At 37.2% G+C, this 25,621-nt stretch overlaps 1 protein-coding gene across 3 annotated transcripts; it reads right to left on the reverse strand.

Moving 5' to 3' along the window:
• On the reverse strand, positions 1-25,621 carry LOC123808488 (rho GTPase-activating protein 11A-like). 3 transcript variants are annotated; one of them, XM_045823157.1, is made up of 12 exons: positions 24,792-25,621; positions 21,620-21,690; positions 19,809-19,905; positions 17,042-17,295; positions 16,309-16,472; positions 15,778-15,924; positions 10,715-10,789; positions 9,796-9,960; positions 4,978-5,107; positions 4,163-4,271; positions 2,033-2,171; positions 1-1,638 (listed from the first exon to the last, which is right to left on the reverse strand). In XM_045823157.1, exons 1-12 carry the CDS (start codon positions 24,918-24,920, stop codon positions 56-58), a joined length of 3,063 nt encoding a protein of 1,020 aa, XP_045679113.1. In that variant the 5' UTR covers positions 24,921-25,621; the 3' UTR covers positions 1-55. The 3 variants fall into 3 exon arrangements, with proteins under 3 accessions (XP_045679113.1, XP_045679114.1, XP_045679112.1); XM_045823158.1 differs by having other exon boundaries at positions 4,978-5,053; positions 9,787-9,960; XM_045823156.1 differs by having other exon boundaries at positions 9,787-9,960.

Consider the following 25,621-nt stretch of genomic DNA (forward strand, 5'->3'; position numbering starts at 1 on the left):
CACATCACTAACAGCTGATTTTATTTACATTAATGACAAGCATAACATTCACCAATTACAAGTCTACAGGTTTACTTGTTGGTAATAGTTGAACTTTTCCTAAAGGATTTTTGGGAGAACCTTTATATAAGACCCTTTCTTTTTCTGACAGTTTCCTAAGGACCCTGTTATTTATCCCAGAATAAGAGCCCACGTTATTATTTACAGTAGGTTTTAATACAGCATGATTTGTCAGATCCTCCAAGGGAACCTTAATCTGGCCTTCAGATATCACTTTCTCTGTAAAAACTCTGGTTGACCCAGGAAAAACATGCATGGAGTCTGGGTGCCTCTTCATCTGTGGGAAAGATTTAGAAGTTAATTCCATGCTTGACTTTGAAACTGCCTCAACAGTTGACTGCTTCCGTGATACAGACTTCCGTTCTCTTGGACCTGCTTGAGTACACGAAATCAAGGAATCTTTTGATGTACTTTCTACACAAGAGGCAAAAGCACCATCACAGCTCACTGCTTTAACCAGAGGAGAAGCGGCATCATCAAGATGTGCCGATTTATGCCTTATAGGTTGTCTGTTATACTCCAACAAAGTACTAATTCTTCTGACAGACTGACGGACAGGCGTGCACTGCAACTTCAGAGGTGATTTAACTTTTGTCCTATTTGGTTCATTTAAAGAAAGCTTATTAAACCACTGTATGTGGTCTGAAACCTTACCCTGCACTGTTACTTGTACACCTTTATAAACTGTTGTGTCACATGTTTCCACTAGTGAGAGTTGCTTAACCACTCTCACGGGCCTAGGTTTTGACAACTGGGTTATATTATATGCAATTCGCTCTGAGGAAGAGGTGTTAGCTGCATCCTCTCTAGAAGCTGTGCATTTCGGTAAGTTCTCTTCCATCATATTCTCCTCCTTCAATTTAGTAATTAGTTCATCCACTGGGGACTGTTGTGTTTTTATTTGTTCATCACTGGGCAATTCTTGCTTGCTTAAATAATTATTTGGTATATCTGAATGAATGCTTCTGTCATGTTCCACCTTCACCTCAGTTGAGGAACATTTTACAGTTGCTTCTCTACCTAACTTTTTTTTAATTTCATGCAGTGAAAAGTCTCTTTCTGAAACACTGTTTTCACTTTTATTAGTGTGGTGTTCACTTGATTCTATTATAGTCAAATTATTAGTTTTGAAGAGAGTTTTCCCTGGGCTACCTGCTATAGAAGATATTTCATTTAATTTTTCTTTCCGCACATCAGTTATTGATGACTGCCTGTGATTGATCAATGAGTGAAGATTACTTCCAGATTCAGAAAATGCTTTCTGAATTTTCACCAAAGTCTCTGTACTCAAATTATTTTCATCCCCACTAAGAGAGTTTGCGGTTATGTTGTTATTATGCTTATTGTGGGCATTAGAAGGGGTCAGTTCATATAAATTAATAGATGACTTTTCCATCATATCAGGCTCCAAAGAGGAGTTTTCCACTTCAAGACTTCCCTCTATCAGAGAAGTTCCATTTGCTTCTATTTCTTGAAAACTTGAATGATTAGGTCCTGCCCAAGACATTCGGCAGCATGTTCCATCTGGTTGCTCTGGAGTTAGTAAGTTTTCCTCAGACTTACTGATCTTTTTTGAACCTAAAATAAAGCAGTTCAGGGTTTTTAATCATTTACAGTTGACCTAGTTTTGAAATATTATCCAAATACATGGTAAATAAAGGTACTAAGCACTTAATTACAACAAATTAAAGATTTGTGGTAAAAGTAATTTTTAAATGTCAAACATTTTCATATTTTAAGCATCCTCCAATGGTTCACAAAATATACACTGCCAATTCAGGTATTTTTATTCAAACATGAATATCAAATTTCTAGAACAGTAAATTACTTAATGCATTTTATCATTAACCAAGCAACTAAAGGTTATGTATCAATTTTATTTCAATAAAGTTGGGATTCTTTTTTAAAAAAGCAACTAAAAAGTAGGCCTTTTGAGTAAAACTCTAACAATATCATGTAAATGTACCTTTACCTTTCTTTGTTAATCTTTCATCAATATCTGGGCTAAAAAGCAGACCTGTTTTTACATATTCAATACTGTTTTTTAAACTTTGTTGATTTGCAAGTCTTCGACCAACATTTTCATGTCTATTGACACCAGAACACCCATTCTGCACAGGCAAAAGAAATTAAAAGTTTTGGTTAAAAAAAAAATAAACCAGTTGATTTTCCAAATACTAAGACAAGTTAAATTTTTACAGTTATCAAAATCCTCTATAGTCAATTAAAAATAATATTATGATCAAGAAACAATTTTATAGCAAACACAAATATATCTGTTTGCATGCTGATAAGCTGTAAGTATTTACAACTTACAACTATTAGTTGATGGCTATTCGTTGATTTTATGATCCAAAATAAAAAATAGCCTCACATATTCATTAAGTGAAAAAATAACTTATGGTATATTGAATCTGTGCCAAGGCCTATTCATAACAGTGGAAAAAAAAAAAAGAAAAAAAAACAAACGTAACCCAAGCCCCAAATCTTACCTTCATGGAATTTATATTCTAAGTGGAGAGATTAAGACCAGAACAAAATAAACAGTCAATTATATTGTATAATATAAAGCAGGGCTGCCCAATCCCCAGCCGCAGACAAGTAATGGCCTGTTAGGAACTCACATCATGAGTAAAGCTCGCCTGAGCCCCGCCTCCTGCACCCCCCCACCCCCCGCCACTGGTCCCCTGGTGCCAAAAAGGTTGGGGGCTGCTGATATAAAAGATGAAAAGTGCTATGGAGAGTAGTAAAGTAGGGTAAGAAGAATATGAAGTGATAAAAAGTAGGGGTGTAACTTTAAACAGTGATCATAAGGAAGATGATTTATGAGTAAAGAAAAATGTGGATGAAAGTCATGAACGTATAAGAGGGAAAACATTCTGGGGACAGAAAAACGCCAGTGCAGCCTCTAAGGCTGAAGCCAGGTCTGGCATACTTGACCAACAGCAAGGAGGCAAGAATGGGTGCCGCTGACTGAGCAAGGGACAGTTGCAGGAGGAGAGCTCCTAGAGGGGGGCTGAGGACAGGTAATGGGCAGGGCTGCAGTTGATGGAAGAAATTTTTTTCTCCACAGTGAAATAAGGAGTCACTGGAGGATTCTGAACAAAAAAGTGACATGACTTCACTTGGGTTTAAAAAGGATAATTTTCACTAGCTTACTGCAGCAAGGTATAAGCAAGTAGATCTACTAGCAGAAACTTATTGTAGTAATCCAAGTTTGAGACAATAGGACTTAGAGAAAGTTAAAAATGTAGTACTGCTGAGAATTGGTCTGAATATACTTGGAAAACAAAAGTTAGATAGGATTCCCTAATGGTAGAGGCAGGGCATGCAAGAGGAAGTGTTAAGTCAAGAATGCCTGCATGGTCTTTGACCATAACTGAGATGGTGAAGACTGGAGGTAGAAGTGTGGTTGGGGGGAAGGGGAGGAGCAGAGAAATAGAGGCAGTGAAGAAATGCATCTCAGAGCTCTGTTTGCAACAGGTTACACTCGAGATGTCTACTGGACCGACATCCAAGTAGGGAGGCCAAGTAGGCAGACATTAAGAAACCACCAAGTTGCTCGGGAGAACATTCTGGCCTGGAGATAGAAACGTGGTAGTCTGAAGTACATATGTGGTGTTTAAAACTGATGATCACCTTTGAGTGAGAAAAAAGAGAAGTCCAGGGATGAACCTTTGTGCACTCCAATGCAAAGCAATTAGAAAAGTAACCAACAAAGGAAGGAATCATGAGTGCACTGTCCTCGAAGCAAGGAAAGTACATTCAAGTGGAGGAAGTGATCAGCTAGGACAAATGTGGCTGGCAGGTGGAGTCAATCAAGAACTGTTATTTGTCCAGTGGCTTGAGCAGCAATGAAATCATGGGTGCCCTGGATGAAAACAGTCACCATTAGTGTTGGGGATGACAGCCTCACTGAAACTGGTTAAAGCAGAGCAGAAAAGGAGGAATTGGAGATATGCAAGTGTAAGAGGTTGGTATACAGAGGACTAGAGGATGAGAAAGCAGCTGGAGGGGAAACAAGGTTGAGAGGGTCTTTCAGCATCAAGTGTACGGCTTTATGCTAAGATGAACGTCAATGAAATAGTGAAAGGCAACTTACCACATCTTTGCTACTTCTCCCCAGACTAAATCTCAAACGAAGAGATCTTCGAACTTTTTCTGTACGACTGATTTTAGGAGACAAGCAGCCTGCTTTTTCTGATTCCACTCTAAAAAGAGTGAAATTAAAAAATGTCAGCTTATAGGACAAAAACTGGAGAAGTTTTTGCAAAAGGAAATTTGAGAATGTCCCCAGCAAATCGTATTGCTAGTAATTCAAGAGTAATAATTTTCTAAAATCAGTTAAGCTTTCAGATACCTTATATGAACACATTGTATTTGCATACAAAAATGATTTTTCCTATTGATCACAAGAGTTAGTCATTTATAAACCATAATCATTAGAATAAACTAGCTTTTTAAATAACCAGAAATTTAAAAATTACCCACAAGAACATGAAATAGGATTTTAAGCAAGCAAATGACTCAAATTAGGAATCTTTCCCTGGAGGATACATAAAGGGCACCCAAGTAATTACAACTATAAAGGCAGAGAAAAATTTTTAAATTGTAATTCCTGGGATAAAGACAAGGTATTTTATTACTTTATTTTTCGGACTGTAAGATGCACTTTCCCTCGCAAATTTGGGAGGAAAATGGGGGGTGTGCCTTATAGTCCGAATGTAGCTTTACATTTACATTGGTGAAATATTATGTTATTTATGTGAGTAAATATTTTACTACATTTTTTGCTTCAATTTTTTCCCCCTATTTTCCTCCTCTAAAACTTAGGTGTGTCTTATGGTCCAAAAAATATGGGTAACTATCTACAACAAATATTTATCCAATGAAAACATAATATCCTGGATAAATTACCCGCACACTGTTTTGCTTGCAATCCTTTTACTTCGCCTTGGTGCATCTGTGCTGATCAAATGATTCCCACCAATGGCTACAGGAGAGACAGAACTCTGAGATGACCCTTCTGGGCTTGCATCAAAGTGAACTATAAAAATAAACACATGTAATATACCATACATACTCATTTTCTTTTTTAAAATACAAACTATTGTTAATACCAATCAGACTTAAAGCTTTAACTTCTACCCCTAAGCCACAATAAAAATCATATAACTTCTGCTTCAAAATTTCAGGGGCCAAATAACCCAACTCAACTAAAAAAAAAAAAAAAAAAAAAAAGAAGTATCAATTTTCTACTTTTTAGATGCCAATGAAAGTTCACATTAACCACTGCTTTCACAGTATGGAACTTCCTCAGAAAACTAAAAATGGATCTGCCTTTTGACCCTGCAATTCCACTGCTGGGACTCTATCCTAAGAATACTAAAACACCAGTCCAAAAGAACCTATGCATCCCAATGTTCATAGCAGCACAATTTACAATAGCTAGATGCTGGAAGCAACCAAGGTGCCCATCAGTAAATGAATGGATCAAAAAACTATGGTACATTTACACAATGGAATTCTATGCAGCAGAAAGAAAGAAGGAGCTCCTACCCTTTGCAACAGCATAGATGGAGCTGGAAAACATTATGCTAAGCGAAACAAGCCAGGCAGTGAAAGACAAATACCATATGATCTCACCTTTAACAGGAACCTAAATAACAAAACAAAGAAACAAGCAAAATATAACCAAAGACACTGAAATAGAGGACAGGCTGATGGTGACCGGAGGGGAGAGAAGAGGGAATTTAAGGGGACAGTGGGAAGGGTTCACAGGAACAAACTTAAAGGACACATGGTCATAGACTAAGGGGAGGGTGGGAAGGGGGACTGGATTGGGAGTAAAAAGGAGAAAACTGTATTTGAACAGTGATTAAAAAAAATAATAATAATAAAAATAAAAAATAAAATCATTACATAGCTGGGAAAAAAACCCCAAAATAACCCACTGCTTTCACATTGGAATTGTGCTTTAAATTCATTTAGGAATACAAGGGAGGATTGGGCACTGTTGGAGAATGGAGAAAAAGCAAGCTTTAGTGACAGACAGACTTGAGTTTGTTCCACTACTTACTAAATAGCTTTAAGCTCTAAAAATGGATTTCTATGGCATATACAACTATTACTGTAATGTATATAAAATGTCCAGCATAGTACTTGTTATATAATACTAATAATTTTCCCAAAAATAAACTATTGAAAAACAATTTAAAATCTGAGTATCCAGTATGCACCTGCTTACCAACCGCAGTCCCTCTGACTGGAGTTTAATTTGTTCAATATCTTTGACAAAAAATGATCTATAACACAAGCCTAATTACTTGGCTACTGCCACGTTCCATGCTTAAAACTGCTGGTTACAAGTTATTTGACACTTGTCATGAAACTGACTACAGTAAAATAGCTATGGAAAGAAGCTCCTTATACATTTGACTTATATTTGAATAATTCTCAGGTACACTCCATGAACATGAACCCTCTTAACTCATCACTGGTATCAATAAAGAATTCACATAGGCCCCCAGAGACCCCCATGTTTTAATAACTGTGGCCCTAGATGGTGTGGCTCAGTGGATTGAGTGCTGGCCTGTGAACCAAAGTGTCACTGGTTCAGTTCCCAGCCAGGGCACATGCCTAGTATGGGGCGTGCAAGAGGCAACCACACATTGATGCTTTGCTCCCTTTCTCTCACCTTTCCCCTCTTCTAAAAATATGTAAATAAAATCTTTAAAGAAAAGAAAAAAAAAGAAATCTAGAAAAAAAATAACTGTAATAACCATTGCAATGATCTTGGGGTGCATTTGACTAAAGAAATTTTGGAGGCCAATATAATATATCCAATGTGACACAGGTAGCTTCATTCTAAGGCTGCAGTGATCACAAGCAGGCATAGCCAGAATACATGGCATAGTGCAAAGTTATCACATATATATGAAAGAAATTATACATAGATGGTACTCATGTGTTGGGAACCATCCTACCTGGTTTCTGGAGCTGTAACCCCACTGACAGGTGAAAAGGTCCCACAGCTAAGGGATCTTGGGACCATAAACTACTAAGGAGATAAAACTTATCCTCCTGGCAGGGGTACAGACTCTGCCCCCTTTACTTCATTCACCCTGCTTGGCCCCTGGAGGACAGATGGATAGTGAATGACAGGTAAGATTCCTCAAAGAAACAACCTAAGACAGGCACAGTTGGAAAGGGGCAATCAGGGGAGGACTTAGGGGATTGTGGGGGGACAAAAAACCCTCACCCCTCAGGTTTATCATAGCCTGAGCCCTCATTCTATCTGTAAGAAGTCTCCTACTCTCTTGGCTGCCTTGTTTCCTCCTCCTGACTCAGGCCTGTTACAATGCCGAAGAGGGGTGCAGCCCTGTGCCAAACCAGCGGTTACTGATAGAGAGCCAACAGGCCTAAGAAAGAATGCATAAAGTCCTATGAAACTTGCTTTGGTAAGAATGTCCTCAATTTAAATGTTAAGGGTCCACACACAAAATATGTTTGTTTCCCAAGGATTTATGGCTGATTGGTATCACCTTGTCTACCAGACCCTAACTTAAAAGGATCCCCATTATCCCAGAAATATTATCGGTAAACCATATCTCCTTTCTTTGATATGCATCCCTATGCAAGCTAACTCAATAAAAGACCACTGAGAGAGAGACAAAAGACCTTTCTCCTCTGAGAGACTGGTCAGTGTTTCCTCACCAAGCAGATCTTGTCTTGGTAGACTTAGTCTCATCCATGGTGGCCAGGGGGAGCTCTGCAGGTGAAGCACCCCACACTCATGGATTTTAGATTCATATTGTTGCCTTTATACATTAAAAATATATATTTTGCAGATAGAACATAGTAAATTATGCCTGAGAAAGTAGGGTCAAAGAAAAATGGTGAGTTAAAATAGGATTACTGTTATTGAACTTCTTGACTTTTGTATTTAGAAAAAAATCCCTGTTTAAGCCCTGGCCAGTGTAGCTCAGTTAGTTGGAGCACTGTCCCACAGACCAAAAGGTCATGGGTTTGATACCTGGTCAGGGCATATACCCAGATTGTGGGTTAGACCCCTGATTGGGGCACATACAAAAAGGCAGTCAGCCAATGTTTCTCCCTCTCTCTCTCTTTAAAAGCAATGAAAAAGTCCTTGAGTGAAGATAAATTAATAAATTAAAATTAAAGACAATTCACTGATTAAACAGGCTTATACTAATATTACAATAACACAAGAATGTTTAACCTATTTTGGGGGAACTTAGAGAAAAAGAATCAACAGGTTCATCCTTGGGGAAGATGCTGTAATGCTAATAAGCAAAGGCTTTACATGTGCCATTTGGAAAAAACCCTCCAAAGTAGAAAAGGCTTTTTAAATTTAAAGAAAATACAAAGTTACTTTAAAAAAGTTGAAATCTTCAAGCTCTGAATAATGAAAAAGCTACAGACGTAGCCTCAGAGTTCTTATTATTACACTTCAATGAACCATGGAGAACCTGTGAAGGACCAGAAAACAAACTGCTATTCTGCTTACTTTTTTAATAAAACAAACACGGAAAATATAAACCTTTTAGACAACAGAAACAAAAAAAGAGGCTTTCAAGATCTCATAACCAAGTTAAGGAATTCAAAATGGAACTCTTAACATTGTCAGAAACCAATAATATTCTGAAAGAATCAGAGATCACTCACATTTTGACTAAATGTGAGACAAATATGAGATGGAGGACCCCAGGCTTAGTGACAGTTTCATTTCATTTTGGGTTGACCATAAGGGTAATATGAGCCAACTGTAGTCTACACATGCTAAAGAAGCCAATTCAACCTAGACCACATTAACAAAAGTCTGATATTCAAACTGACATGGTTATATTATATTATTTTCTGGAGGCTCTGGTTGGCCACATTAGGAACTTGTAGCACATTTGGAAGAAAATGGCAGGGCTGGTAAGGGATCTGCAAACCATGCTACAAGAACAAAATAAGCAAAGTTGTTTATAAAAGCTAATCTAGCTTAAAACATTGAAAATATTACCTCCCCTGCCCCAAAAAGTGCAATCCACAATGGTACTCCATTGGTAATACCCCCACTCTGGTTTCAGAGATGATCAAACTTCTGGCAACCTCAAGTCAACAGAAGACAGCAATATAGTTATTGCTATAGATCCAGAAGTAACTAAAGTAGAATTTAGGAATTTCAATTGCATAAAACCTGACCATCAGTGCTATCCATGGAAGCCCAAACTTCCATGTCCCTCCGAGTTATTTCTCATAACTTTCAATGCGCATGGCCACAAAACACATACCCATTAATCATATTGACCAGTGCCCATTTTAAAATTTAGAGATCTTGCCCTGACCAATGTGGCTCAGTAGTTTGGTCACTGTCCCACAAAGCAAAGGTCATCAGTTCAATTTCTGGTCAGGGCACATGTCTGGGTTGCGGGTTCGGTTCCCAGTTGGGGCACATATAAGAGGCAACTGATCGATGTTTCTCACATCGATGTTTCTCTCCCTCCCTTCCCCTCTCTCCAAAAATAAATAAATAAAATATTTAGAAAATAAAACAAAATATAAATAAAATTTATGGGACTTTATAAAAATTCAGATTTGATTTAAAAAAAAAAAAGAATTAAGCTCTGGTTTCTCAAGGGTGGTGTTAACGTGAAATAGCACTTTGCCCAGAATAGGCACTCATGTTAATATTTACAACCCAATTATATAACTTACATTTGCTACCTGGTACTGGTGTAGAACTGGTACTGAAGAGATTACTTGGCAACAACTCAAAGTTAAAATTGTGCCTGACAGACTTCCTTTTCTTGCTTGAGAAGCCATAAGAATCTACTGGCAGTTTACGCTTAGCATTTGGTGTAAGAATCACTGGTGACTCGGATAGTGGGGCTGAAAAAAACAAAAAGAAAGCAATTTATCATTTCTTCCACAAAGTTGATAAAATAAAAAAGCTTTATAAATTTAATCTTACAAAGCTATTACCTAGAGCTAAACAAAGAATGAGATATGTTTACATTATCAAATGTTATATAAAACTAAATTAATACCTGCAATTCCATAAAATATAGGCAAGATGCAAAGAGGCAAGACTCTTAACACAGTATTGACTTAAACCAAATAGACTAAAAGGTGCATGTAATTCATATTAAAGAATATTAACATAGGGAAGAAAATTATAATCAAGGAGTTAAAACAAAAACTCATCTAAATATTGTTTTTGCTTTTCATTTTAACTGAGTATTAGTTAATTTATTTAATCTGGAAAACAAAACAAATGATTATACTGTCTGTTACTGAACTCAATAATTTCAGCCATAAGCAAACTAAGATAAAAAAAACTGGAATATACACTAATAAACTTCTGGCTCTAAAGTAAAAATATGATTGAGTTGTTTTCACATGTTCAATAACATCTAACTTATAAGCAACAGAAAAGCATAATTTTGAAAACTAAAGATTTAACAATAGACTAAAAGAAATTCTTACTTAAAATTTTAGCTTCATTATATCCAATGTAATTAGCAAGACATTAACATAATAGTGTAGTATTATAGTATGGTATCCCCATTGAAAATAATGTTGAATTTGATCAAACCAAAATAATTCAGACATTTTCATTTAAAGAAATATGTGTAATACCTACCGATTCTTTCTTGTTGAGGTGTAATAGAGGGTGTTCTGTTATATTTAAGTTTATTTAGTGCTCCACTGACAAAATCTGAAATGCAAGGCATACATAATCATATAATCAATGATAATTTAATACTTACCTATCTTTCACCAATAATTCATATTGATATTTGTGGTCTTTTAGCATCTAGGTTTGTATCAACTTACATGTTTTAAAGGTAATTTAAGGCCATTTAAAAGGAATTATTTCAAAATAGGAAAAAACTAAATGATATATTTTTATTTCATTCCACTTATACTCTCAAATCTCTCTCTCAGAAAAGATATATATACCAAATGAAATGTAAAGCAAATATTTATGATGTACAGAACAGTATGGAAGAGGAAAGCATCACTTGTTGAGGAAGGTAGAAGGAAGTTGCAGCAAGAGAGAAAACTTTGCAGGATAAGTAAACCTTGCCTGTGTTCTGAAGGATCAGCAGGTGCTGATTTGGGCTAGGTGAATAGCATATGCAAAGGCACATAACTAAAACAGGATTTATGCATACCAGAAACCAGTAAGTCAATGTTGCTAGAGCAGTGAGCAGTGGATGTGGTAAGAGATAAGCCTTCTATATTAGAAAGAACAGGGCCTGTTTGTCATTTTGAAAAACTTGAACTTCTCCAAAAGCAAAAGGGAGCAAAACTGTCTGATCTGCATTTCAGAAAAATTACTCTGGCCGCAGTTTAAAAGATAGACCTAAGGCAGCAAGCTTCCTTGGAGGCAAGCAAACTAGCTGAAGGTTCTTCTAAGTATGTCACTAAGTCATTAATCAAGTATGTAATTTGTACCTACAATGTGTCAAGCACCTGCCAGCTTTAGAGATACAACAGTGACCAAACCAGACATAGTCTTTGCCTTTAGGGAACTTACTCTCTGAGAGAAACAAACAACAAATAACTTAAGAAAATACTAAATGTATAATAACAAATGGATTAAGTGGTCTGAAGTTAAAATATAACAACAGATTTATACTAGGAAGTCCAAGGTGTCCCTGAGGTAGTGATATTTGAAACCCGAAGGAAGAATGAAAGCAGCCAGACAAGAGATGAAGGTCTGAACAGAGACAGGAACAGTGGAAAATGGAGGCAGGAATAAAGGTATTTAGGAAATCAAAGTTACAAGAATTGAAAAGTACTGAAATGTAAGGATGAGGAAAGAGTAAATATAATAAACTCTTTTAAATATAAATATAAAGTTCTGATTTTGATGACTGAGTAGACAAGAGTGTCACCAAAAGAAAAAGGAGATTGTAAAAGGAAGAGTTAGCATGTCTCTGACACTGCAATGGATATGAATCCATTTGCAGGACGATCCAGGCTGGAGAAGTAGATTTAAGACTTGTCAGCCTAGAAATAGTAGTTTTTAAAATGGTGAATGAGATCATTTTAAAAAGGGACAAAGAGTAGGAAGATCAGGTATGGAAGAATGGAACATTTAAGAGATGATCAGAAAAAACAAAATTCAGAAAAATGAGACAGAACAAATGGCTTACAGAGGTAGGAAAATCATGAAAGCATAGCATTACAAAACAAAATCAAATAATGAAGAAAGAAAAAAATTAGTAAGGAAAGGAAACAGTCAAGTGGTCAAAGAAATTCTCAATAATGTAGGCCAAAAATATATACACTGAATTTAGCTATTGGGAAATTGTGATTTCAACAGGAATATTTTCATACACAAATATGCCCCCTAATTTTCAGTCACAATGAAACACAAAAGTCTTCTAAATATGCAAATTTAACTGATTAAACACCAAATATCACTCAAAATAGTAATTTAAATTCAAGCTCAGCTATAGCTCACTTATGTATTGAGAAATATTACACCCTCAAGTGAAATATGTACAAACCAGAGGAGAACGCTGAAAACCTCAATGAAGAGCCAAAATAGGCAATGCTCTAACTCGCAGGCAATGGATAACCATACCAACCTTCATGAAACCAAGGCAGATAAACAAGATTAATATGAGAGAAGGGGAAAAAAGTGAAAAAGGAAAAGAAGAGAAACAAGTGCCAGAGCAGGAGAAGAAACAACGGAGCAACAGACTCAGCCACAGCAGATAACACAGTTAGACCAGCACAGCAAAATCGGGAGTATAGAAAGACAAGCCGTTCCCCCTACAATCTGAAACTGTCCTGCCTGCCTAAGGGGCCACACTGAAAGTACAGATCATCTCTCTAGAGAAAAAGAAAAGTGATGTCCTAATCCCTTTAATAGTCCCATGAGCTCACTATTATGTATTTCAGGGAGTACCACACTAAGAATGGCATCACATTAATTAAACCAGCTCAGCACTGCATCACTGTCCACGAAAGACATTGGTTAGCACAAAGACAATGCAGAGGAACACACATGCTCACGTTCATAAGCAAGAATGGGAAAATTAGGAGAGACCAAATTCCTCTTACTTATTTTAAGAATTTGCTCATGGAATTCTGTATAGATTCTGGAACAATGCAATTATTGAGACATCATATCTAGCATAAAATTAAGTTAGAGTAAATAACTCATAATACACAGCAAAATAAAAGCTCTAGAGATTGGTTATACAATGGGAATGTACTGAACACTACTGAAATATATACTTAAAAATGGTTCAAATGGTAAATGTTACAGTTTTCCACAACAAAGCAACTGCAATCAGATCACACTGACGTTTGTGTGGCATATGAAAGTCAGACACACAAAAAAAGGCAGCTAGCTATGCATAAAATAAACAGTGATGGTCTAGAACTCCTGAACAGTTTCAAATTGCTAATAAAATCGATGTATTTTATGATACTTAACAAATGCTATCAAACCTGTTTGAATAAAGTACCTCCGAGTTTAAGACAAATGTCAGTAACTCAATTTACTGTATTTATTCAGTAGTTTGTCTATTCAGTAAAAAAAAAAACAAAACAAAAAACTCTGGGTTGGATGCAATGATGTGTAAAACATGGTGTCTACCTTTAAAGAGCGTTACGTACAATAGGTAAAAGAGTTACGCACAATGAATAAATATAAAACCAGATGAAAACTATTAGAGTCTAGAATATTATAGAATGTTGAAGAAATTTCCATACTAAAAAAAGGGAGGGGGAGGCCTGCTTGACAAGACATTTAGGCTGAATTTTGACAACTGGATATAATTTGAACAGCAGGAGTAGATGGAAGTAAAAAACATTGTATCAGTAAACAGTATATGCAAAAGAACAAAGTGTCTAGAAAACGATATAGAATGCAGTTTGACTACAGCATAGATTGTATAAAGGAGAAATAAGAAAGTACAAAGGCAGGCAAAGCTGCCTTTAATGTCAGGGTATAAATATCAGCATTCATCAGTGAAGGTTTCTGAAGGGGGTGTGTGTGAGATACAGGATTAGAGTTACACATCAAGCATGTCAGCTTTGACAGCAATGGCAGGGCAGATTCAAAGAGGAGGCACAGAAACCAAGGAGACTCTTACAGAAAAGATGCAGTAAACACTGCAAGTAGAATCTTAAAGAACCTGAAGACTGTGGAAATACAGATAGTAAGGTAAGAGTTAGGCATCAATGGCTTAAAGTCATAAGTGATTAGAGAATGGCAGTGCTATTAACAGAAAATGGAATTCAAGTAGAATCAGCTTTATAGAAGGTAAAAATGATTGTTTCAAAATGCTACCAAGGAAAAGCGCAAGTGAAGGTATATATCTAGCAGTTCTTTACTGAAGCAGAACTGATGCAGTTAAATAAAAAAAATTGTTATTAAATAAAGAATTTGTATGAACTGTTAAAAAATAGTAAAGTAGAACTGAAATTTTTGAGATAACAGTAAAAGGTAGAGATCCAGTGTGCATCTATTTAGATGAGATACCCGAAACTATAGGAGTGAATGAAATCATAAAGGGAAGTAGGGTAATAAAGACATTCTGTGCCTGAGAATAGTTACATTTGGGATAGGAAGTTTAATGGGTTGAATTGTGTCCCTGAAGACATATTTAAGTCCTAACTCCCAGTGCTTGTGAATGTGACCTCATTTGTAATTAGGGTCTGTGCAGTTCTACTCAAGTTCTGTTTTCAGCCACAAAGGTGGTAACAAAGTACCACCTAGTTTGTGGTACTTTGTTACAGTAGCCCTAGGAAACTGATGCAGAGGGCATAAGAGAACTCCACAAAGGAAACAAAGAAGAAACAGAAGGCAATGCCATATAAGCCAAAAGATTAAAAAACTAATGCAATAGTTAATAATAATTTGTTCCGATATTCAAAACTAAATTTCTAAGACAATTAGGGAAGGTGTGGTCAGATTTCTTCATCAAGGAGATAAGAAGTCTTATAATTGATTTCACCACAATGGCATTCTGGGTCTTTTTTATTCTTCCTTGGTAATGTAATGTTCATTATTTACTTCATATTCCTAACTGATTCACATCACTTTAAAATCATGATCTCACACCTGGATTACTGCCACACATTTGTGACTGTTCTCCCTTCCTCCGAGTCTCAATTCTCCACACCAGGTAACTTTCTAAATTCTTTTAATCATATTATGACTCTACTCATAAACCTTCAGTGGTTCTCCAATGCCCAGCTTAATATTCTAATTCTTTAGCCTGACATTAAGCTCACCAAAATATCATCTTAATAAATACTTCAATCAAATCACACTGGTTGTTTTACATAGCGATTACTTTTTCCTTACAAAAATCTTTTTTCATAGCATCCTTCTCATCCAGAATAGAATACAAGTACTCTGACCCTCTACCCAATCCCCCTAGAGTCTACTCATTCTTCAGGAAGGTTCAGTTGGACCTATTTGAAGAGTCCCTGACCATTATAGTCCTGGGAACTTTTCTCATTTGAACATATCTAATTTGTGCTAAGATCTAGCACTTAATATTAGATTATATTGTCATTTTTACTTCTCACATGTATATGTCATATCTCTCCAACTATGCTGTAAGCACCAAAAAGGCATATACCATGGCTTCTGCTTCTTTATGTTCAAACACATTTCAGATAAAAGCAAACTGCTGTAGCTCCATAAAACAGACTGTTACTGCTACTTACTTCCCACACTTTGTCTTCGCTTTCTTTTATAGTCAATAGGTGTTTCATATTCGCCTTCTTCAAAGCCTTCCAATGATGGAGTAGCACAGAGACCTTCAACACCCAACATAGCTGGTATCTTTTCCAGGATAAAATCGGGAACATGCCCTAATGGAAAATGTTCACAATAAGATCTTTCCTCTACTACCCCTTGAAATGCCTAAATAGTACATACCAATTTTCTAATAGATGTCTGCATAGTTCATGGAAGGGGGGATCTCCCTCATTTAAACAAATCCCATTACTTAATAATGCAACTACAGCTCTGGCGGGCATGGCTCAGTGGATTGAGTGCTGGCCTGAGAACCAAAGGGTCACCTCAGGTTTGATTCCTAGTCAGGGCACATGTCTGGGTTGCAGGCCAGGTCCCCAGTTAGGGGCATGCAAGAGGCAACCACACATTGACATGTCTCTCCCTTTCTTTCTCCCTTCCTTCTCTTCTGTCTAAAAATAAATAACATCTTAAAAAATAATAATGCGACTACATCTTACCAATATCTGATGCACAATCAATAAAAGTCCGCACTACTGCAGCCTGTAACCGTAGCTTTTTTTCTGTGTTGGCAGACATTTTTTCATGTCCTCCACTTGTCTGAAAAAGGTTTGGTGCAAATATCACTGCAAGATTGCTACTATCCATCTTATTCTCACTGGACCTTAAATTAAAAAAAAAATTATGAGATGGTGCCAAAGATAAAAAAAAAACAGTTAAAATAACATATTAAGTACATTTTGAAGATCTCTTACTTTACCAGTCAAGCACAAGTTAAGACAGTTACCTTTTATCTACCCATCTTAATAATTGGCTTGAAATAAGACAACCAGAAATATACAACTTAAATACATATATATCATAAAAATCATGCAAACCAGAATCTACACTTTATTTTTCCATACAAATTGAACATGTTTGATTTTCAAACACACACACAGAAAATCTGAAGTATTCGAAGGCAGGAAGTTATGTCTAGAACCATCAGGCTCACTGACAGCAGGGAAAAGAGACAAATTTGAAAAGCAAAACACAAACATTTTAAAAACACAGTAATCTGAAACCATTCAGTAGACAAAGAATCCTATAATCACCAATAAGCTATTAAGGTATTCATAATGATCACTCTATGACAGTGAAGAAACAGTAAAATTGAAATTTATTATCTATAAGAATAAATCCAGCTAACTGGGAAATTAAACTCATTCCCCAAGACTTTTAATTACTACTTACCTAAGAGAAACATTCCTGAGGAAGTTGAAGAAGTATCTTACTGTATCAGCAGTGTGGTCAGGCATAAGACAGGAGAGCAACAACGTAGCTTCATTCTTCTGCTCTGTCCCCAACTCTTGAGCTTTGAAAAGTGCTTCATGCAAATCAGCTGGGAGAATGGGCTCTGGCAATTTCCTAAAAAACTGCTTAAGAAGTCCTGCAATATCACAAGGCAGTGCAGAGGACAGGCCACTGTCACCATGATCCAGTTTATTCTGAAATAAATAAAATAATCTTGAGCATTTGGGGGCTTAAGAGTATGTTGCAAATAAAATATCCTTTCTTATACTCTGAAGAGATTTCTTTCATAAATTTCTCTGAACTCTTGTTTTAATATATATCACTCCTTTTCAGAAGGCTAAAAATAATAAAATTTATGTTTTTTTCAGGTATAGGAGCAAGGATCATGAATGTGAAACTAAACTTTTAAAGCATCATATAAATAGCTTGACTGTGGTGATCATTTCACAATGGAGATGTAACTCAAAACATCAAGTTGTACATCTTAAATGTCTTGTGGAGAGACTTTCGGCTAAGATGGAGACGTAGGCAGACACACTGTGCCTCCTCGCACAACCAAAATAAGGACAACAACAGTTTCAAAACAAAATATCAATCAGAACTGACAGAAAATTGAACAGTATGGAAGTCCTACAACCAAGGAGTTAAAATAGACACATTCATCCAGACTGGTAGGAAGGGCGGAGTTGGGCAGCCAGGCAGAGAGGGGTTGGTGCACAAAAAGCGGTGGCACTGGGCGCACAAGACACAAGCGGGCAGACCGTGGGCGTGGGGTGGCAACAGGCAGACCCTGCAAGGCAGCGATTGTGAAGCGAGGCAAGGCATGCAAGGCGGGTGGCTGACCCAACGGTCCCACATTCGCCTGCAGATAAACCAGGAGAGGCTGGGGAGCGAGACAGACCATGCAACCCAGGGTCCCAGCGCCGGGAAATAAAACCTCAAGGCACCGATTGGGGACACCTGTGGGGGCTGAGGAGCAGGGATAGACTCCCAGCCTCACAGGAGAGTTTGTTGGAGAGACCCACAGGGTCCTAGAACATACACAAGCCCACCTACATGGAAATTAGCACCAAAAAGGCCCAGTTTGCTTGGGGGAAGTGGGTGAAGGGACTAAAATCCGACAGAGAGCAGAGTAAGTGCCATTGTTCCCTCTCAGACCCTGTCCCCACATACAGCATCACAACCCAGCAACTGGGTTGCCCAGTCCTGGTGAACACCTAAGGCTCTGCCCCTTTGCGTAACTGGTACAACCAAAAAAAAAAAAAAAAAAAAGGCTCAAACGCAAGTACAAATCAAGGCCCCAGAGCCAATACTTTTAAGCGACTAAGAGATAGCCAACCTATCAGATGCACAGTTCAAAGCACTGGTGATCAGGATGCTCACAGAATTGGTTGAATTTGGTCGCAAATTAGATGACAACATGAAGTCTACACTAAGTGAAATGAAGGAAAAGCACAGGGAACCAATAGTGATGAGAAGAAAACTGGGACTCAAATCAATGGAGTGGACCAGAAGGAAGAAAGAAACAAACAGAAAAGAATGAAGAAACAAGAATTCAAAAAAATGAGAAGAGGCTTAGGAACCTCCAGGACATCTTTAAACGTTCCAACATCCGAATTATAAGGGTACCAGAAGGGAAAAAGGAAGAGCAACAAGTGGAAAAGTTATTTGAACAAATAATAAAGGAGAACTTCCCCATTCTGGCAAAGGAAATAGACTTCCAGGAAGTCCAGGAAGCTCAGAGAGTCCCAAAGAAGTTGGACCTAAGGAGAAACACACCAAGGTACATCATAATTACATTAGCCAAGATTATAATGAAAGAGAGAATCCTAGAAGCAGCAAGAGATAAGGAGACAGTAACCTAGAAAGGAGTTCCCATCAGACTGTCAGCTGATTTCTCAGAAGAGACCTTATAGGCAAGAAGGGGCTGGAAAGAAGTATTCCAAGTCATGAAAGGCAAGGACCTACATCCAAGATTGCTCTATCCAGCAAAGCTTTCATTTAGAATGGAAAGGCAGATAAAGTGCTTCTCAGATAAGGTCAAGTTAAAGGAGTTCATCATCACCAAGCCCTTATTTTATGAAATGTTAAAGGGACTTATCTAAGAAAAAGAAGATTAAAAAAATATGTATGGTAAAATGACAGCAAATTCACAATTATTAACAACCACACCTAAAACAAAAACAAACTAAGCAAACAACTAGAACAGGAACAAAATCACAGAAATGGAGATCACATGAAGGGTTAGCAACAGGAGAGTGTGAGGAGGAAAGAAGGGGAAAAGGTATGGAGAATAAGTAGCATAGATGGTAGGTAGAAAATAGACGGGGGGAGGGCGAGAATAGTATGGGAAATGTAGAAGCTAAAGAACTTATGACACATGGACATGAACTAAAGGCGGGGAATGTGGGTGGGACAGGGTGTGCAGGGTGGAGGGGAACAAAGGGGGGGAAATGGGACAACTCTAATAGCATAATCAATAAAATGTATTTAAAAAATGTCTTTGTGAATTCTATCTCAATAAAACTAGAAAAAAACATATAAATGATATACTCTCTTTGGAAAAAAAGTTCTTTTGCCATTAGAAAAGCTATTTGCAAGTTCAATTTCTGTCAATAATTCATGTAATACTTCTAAATAGTTCATTTGTACAAACCAAATGAAAAAGTAGTACAAAAGAAAAATTACAGTTCAAGGATATGCTTACCTTTAGAGCTTTTAGACGAAGAACAGATCCTGATTTCCTAAAAAGCCCTTCTGTATGAATATGCTCTTCTAGAGATGTGCAAGCATCAACAAGAAAACTGAAAGAAAGAAATCTTCTCAGGTGGCCAGGTACATGTCTTTCTAAGTCCTACTATTCTGCCAAAGTACATGTGCAGACCAGGCACTACACCTCTTTCAGAAGCTCTGAGGTCACAAATCTCTTAAATCGGTGATATCTTGCTCCCTCAGTTCATCTCTAGGACCCACCTAATTACCCATGACAACTTCAGTGAACCCACTCAGTCCTACATCCTTCCCAACCCTCCATTTTTCTGCTTCCACTAGAGCACAGGATTTGTCTTTTGCACTGTCTCTACTGCTCCACTTCATCATATCCCAGCCTCTACTGCACCCTCTCTAATCAGACTCTCAAACCTATTACTCCAACAAAACAGCACCTGTCAGAGTCGCCCATGGCTTCTGCCTTGCCAAATCCATGGTCAATTCATTATCTTCATCTTCCTCGTCCTACCAGCATTTGACACATTTGACCACTCCCAGCTCATCTTGAAAATATTTTTTCACTCTTCTGGCTTTCCTGCTGACTCCCTGACGGCTTATTCTCAAACTTCTTTTCTGGATCCTCTTTTTCTGCCTGTCCTCTACATTCTAGGATGACCCAGAGCTGCGTCTAAGGCCTTCTTTTCTTCATTCTCTCTCCATGTGTGATCTTACACAGCATACACAGCTTCAAGTATCTACCATCTACTACATTTGCCCAAAAATAAGGCAAGGCTTTTTTTCCCTGTCACTCCAACATTACCTCTTAGAGAAGTCATATATATCCCAGTTCTTATAATCCTTTTCATATTTAAAGGTGTGCTCAATTTTTATATTGAACAATTTTTAACAATCAATGTTAGCTTTAGATGCTTAGTTAACAGCTGGTATCATCAAATTAGAATGGATGTCAGCTGTAAGCAACTGATAAAGTTGCATTGGCACCCAGTGGCTGAAAGCAGGAAAAGAAATTACAACAAAGATGCAGTAATTATTACTAAGAATATGACTTTCTAATTCTAAATGTTGAAAATAATAAATAAACCTTTTATAGATTATTTAAAAAGCAAAATAATAAGTGGTTGTTTTACTAAGATTGTGAATGTACACTTAAAGGCTGAGGAAAAATGGTTCTAAGGCAGCAAGATGTTTAATAAAAAACCTAGTTTAATCGGAATACACTATCCAGAATAAACCCTACTTTGGACATAGGAAAAAATAATTAGACAGAGTTAAAATAGTTTCTTAATATGCATTTAAACTATTTTCTTAAGATATAAATTTCCCAGGTAATTTCTGATACAGTTAGTTCAAAAGATTATTTATAAATAGTAAGCAACATAGAAAGGCCCAAGTTTTATATAATTTATATTCATAAATACTCTCACATCTCAGCATAATATTCCTTTATCCAACTGTTCTTAAACACACAAAAATATCAATACTGTAGCTGAATTGGTAAATCAGCATATTACTGAGTATAATCAAAATTGTGGGAGAAAAATGGTATAGAAGTGAAAACTCTAATTTGATAGAACAAAAATAATTTGCTGAGTGCTTTCTAGCACTCATTCATTATTAAACCTTAAAATTCAATCCTAGGAATGAGTACAAATTAAAAAGTTAAAATACGTAAAAGCTTAAAAATTTTTTTTTAACTATTGAGAAATGAAATCATTTGCTAGTTTAAAACAAATGTGTGAGTCAAATACCACTTTGAAATACTTATTCTTCATGTCAAACTTTACTTACCTTGGAATGTGTCCATATTCTGGTACAAGAGAATGGGGCAATGCATTAAAAGGTACTCCAAATATTTTACCCTAAAACGACAAATTTAGTTCCTCTATATTAAACAAATATTAAGCATAATATAAGTTTTCTTAAACACTAGGCAAATTTAAAAACCTCGGGTGGGGGAAGATAGCAGAAATGAACTATCAGTCAAGACAACAAAAGCGATTATTTTAAGCACCTTTGGTGAAAAGTAACTATATTATGCTAGGTACTGAGAGTACAGTGATGGCAAAATCAAAATCACTGCCCTCCAGGGATGTGGTAAACTCCATCAGTTTTCAATGCCACAATAGAAAAATCAATCCAGGCAGTGCTTAGTCAGGAAATTCTTAAACAGAATTTCCCCCAAAACGCTAACATTTCCCTCAAAGACTACCTGTTCCTTCAGCGACCTTATAAACACTGACCTTGTATCTTACTTTTGTCACCTTACAAATACTAATTTGAACAAAAGGCTAAGTCAATTGCTAGGGTACTTTGTAAAATTACAGTTGATCTTTTCCACACTCCATGGAAAAATGCTATTCAAACTATGTTCTGAGATACCCAAGGCAGGGATTCTGCAAACATTTAATTCAAATTTCATTTAGCTACTTTGAAAATCATCTTAAACAGTCACATTGACATGTATTACTCAATTATTCACATTTTAATACACTGAAGATCCTCAGAGTAAACTTGTATATGTTGGGTAACTTGCATGCTTTTATACACCTTGCCACTGTTTGTGCAGGCATTCAAACTTAAAAATGTGTCACTGATTAAGAAGGTTGTAGCTTTTCACTAAACTGAAATAATTAAAGCCTGTATATGTCTACTTATACAAAATTAAATAAGTGGGTATACCTAATGTTACAAATATTAATTTAGCTTAAATGCATCTGCTCTCCAAGAATGATCCTGAAGCACTTATGTTTTAAGAGCATCTTACTTAACCTTATATTTACAATAAGAAACCATTCAGCATTGTCAATGATTCAACAAGACTAACAAAATTTCACTAGTCCCCTTTCAAGCATCTGGCTCTATTTAACTGACAAATACAGAAAAGACAGTGCAGTACAGAGCTAAGAGAGCAAGCTCCTAGAGGTAGGACTGACAGATTTTAAGTCCTGGCTCTTCCACTTATCATGTGACCTTGACCAAAGTATCCTTCTCTATGCCTCAGCATCCTAACATAGGTCATCCTAAGTCATAGTTATATAAAGAATTAAAAGATGTAAAACATTTTTATCAGTGTCTGACACAGAGTAAGCATTCAAAGAACATTTGTTGCTGTTACGATTACCATTTCAAGGTGAACTTCTTAAAAAAAATGTTAGTTTGGGCAATACCTCTTTTGGGTAAATCAAAATTTCTTTGATACTATTAAAGCAAATAAAATGCAAAAATAAATCAGATGCTGAAGCTGACTCTAAGTCTACAAATGTCATATGTAAGTAGAATTCAGGTGGTTTTTTTTCCTTAAGTCTCATTATTCTAATACTTGGCTTCAAAAGTAACAGCTAAATTTAATCTCGTAAAATAAAGAATATGCTTTTTAAAATTTTATATATTGGAATATCATTTATAATACCATCGTTAAAAGATTTCTAGTACTTTTCTTAAAATGCTCAAAACTATGATTAGCCAACCAATACCAAAGAACTAAAGAAATCTAGTTTTCAAACAATTACTTATCTTGTTAGATTCCATTGATATAACACTACAGTCCTCTGAATTTCTTTATCAGAATACGTTATTAGTGTTTCTAGCATGACTACTCGGATGCAGACCATTTATTAGCATCAGTTTAAATGGCATGTCACAGGCATTGTGCTAATCCTATGTACACATCTTAACGTTTTCTAAACAACCCGAGAAGAGATACCATCATTCGCACTTTCTAGAGTGGGAATCTGAAGCTTAGGAAAATTAAACAAGAAGTCCAAGATCACACACCTAGTGGGGGTAACAACAGGATGCAAAGTCAGGTCTACCAAAATCTACAGACAAGCATCAGTTTTTCTTACCAGTTTTTCTTAAAAAAAAATCCTTATACATATTCTTTCATATACTTACAGAACCAACAATATTTGATATCTTGGAAAGCCAGTTTTACAACCAGAAAAAATTGTTTCTTTTTAAATATAAACAAATATGTTGCCATTAAGTTGCAAACAACAAAAATAATTCCTCCAGAATTTATTTATAAGAGGTATACAAATTATATTTGCTAGTAGTTTTCTTTTCCAGGTACTTACTATCTTTCAGAAAATAAACACTATTAAGAGTTAGTTTTATCAGTTTTCAGCACTAACTATTTAGAAAGCACCATATAATTAGGCAAGTAAGTTTAAAAATAAAATGCTTTATATTCTATTTATGTTTCTTAATGAGATTCTTGATGATGCAATAGAGAAAAATTTCATTCAAAATGAGATTTTGACCCCCTTGACCTACCTTGACCACCCAAAATCAGCAGCTTTTTAATCATTCCCCTCTGGCTTCTTATTTAAAAAAAAAAATAGCTTTGTCTCAAAATATGATATAGTCAAGTTGCAACGTTGTTATTTTTTTTTTCAAACTGGTGAATACAGAGGTATTATCTGAAGCCTATTCCTAATGTTCTATCACACCACCTGATTCATTTAGAAAATGTACTGGTCCCCCTTGTGGCCCCTCCTCAAATCGTACTCTTCAACAGTGGTGCACTGTTTGTCTCCCTTCTCAAGTGCTACTTGTTCAAAATACAGTAAACTGGCAATATCTGGAAATATTTTTAATTGTCACAACTGGGAGATGCTACTGGCATCTAGTGGATAGAAGTCAGAAATGCTGCTAAACATCCTACAGTGCACAGGACAGCTATATATGCCACACACACACCCGCCCCCCATTATCTAGCTCAAAATGTCAAGCTGCTGAGACTGAAAAATCCTGCAACTTTCTATCGATGACCAAAAATCCCTGTTAAAAAAGAAGTCACTCTTTAAATTTCAGCAGTTGGTCCTTCGTATTGAATTAGACATACTTAACCACATTCTCTTTTGGATCCACGTAGAATGACCGTTTTGGCATGCCCTGGTAATGATAGTACAGGAGGTGTTCTTTTTTTTCCCTAACCTAAATATTCCCCAGAACTTACCACTATTTCCGTGGCTGCTGTTTCTTTCCTCTTGTGATTGCACTGCCCGCGGCCACCTTTGACCTTGATGCCATAGACAGCCCGAAGGTGCTGCAACAAGGCCAACCTCACCAGCCTCTTATTCCACATTGCGGATACGTCGCCCACTCTCCGAGGCAGGATCTGAGCCCTGAACCTCGTTCGCCACCAAATCTTCCAATTTCCGAACACTCTCCGGTTGGCGCTCAACTCCGCTGCGCTGTGGTCGCGTCTGCTGTAGTTTCGGCCCCGGACTCCAGCCACTTCCACTTCTTTTTCCTCTGTCTGCTTCCACCAACCGTCTTCCCTCAACCCTTTGATCCAGCCACACCTCCCCTTTCCTTCACTTACACGGACCTTCTTTCAACGACTTACACAGACCTTCCTTATCCTTTCGGCCACGCCTGTCACCAGCTTTTCCCCGCTTCCAAAGAGCCCCTTTCCTGCAAACCTTTGCCCTCGTCTCTCTCCGAAGTGCACAGACGACTCTTCTCGCCTCTCCAGTCCCCGCAGGGTCAACTGAATGTGCCCGTATCCGTCCCCACACCCCCGGCCCCAGCCCAGCCGCCGGACCAGCCCAGCCGCCGGACCAGCCGGCTGCTTAGGCGTCTCTTCCAGTCCCGGTCCCCGCCCGGGCTGGTGACCACCTTCACCCCGTTTCACAGGCTGCTCCTTCCCTCCCCCATTAGCCTGCATGCGGCCCTCGGCCGGCACATCCCGGTTCACTCACTGAAGCCAAAAAGCTGTCTTCATGCCTCCGCCCCCACCGCCTTTGCAGACAACCGGAGCCCAGCAGGCTGTCTCACCCTCAG

Source organism: Phyllostomus hastatus, unplaced genomic scaffold (genome assembly GCF_019186645.2).
Source record: "Phyllostomus hastatus isolate PE091 unplaced genomic scaffold, TTU_PhHast_1.1 phas_scaffold_501, whole genome shotgun sequence".
NCBI classification, from domain to species: Eukaryota; Metazoa; Chordata; class Mammalia; order Chiroptera; family Phyllostomidae; genus Phyllostomus; species Phyllostomus hastatus.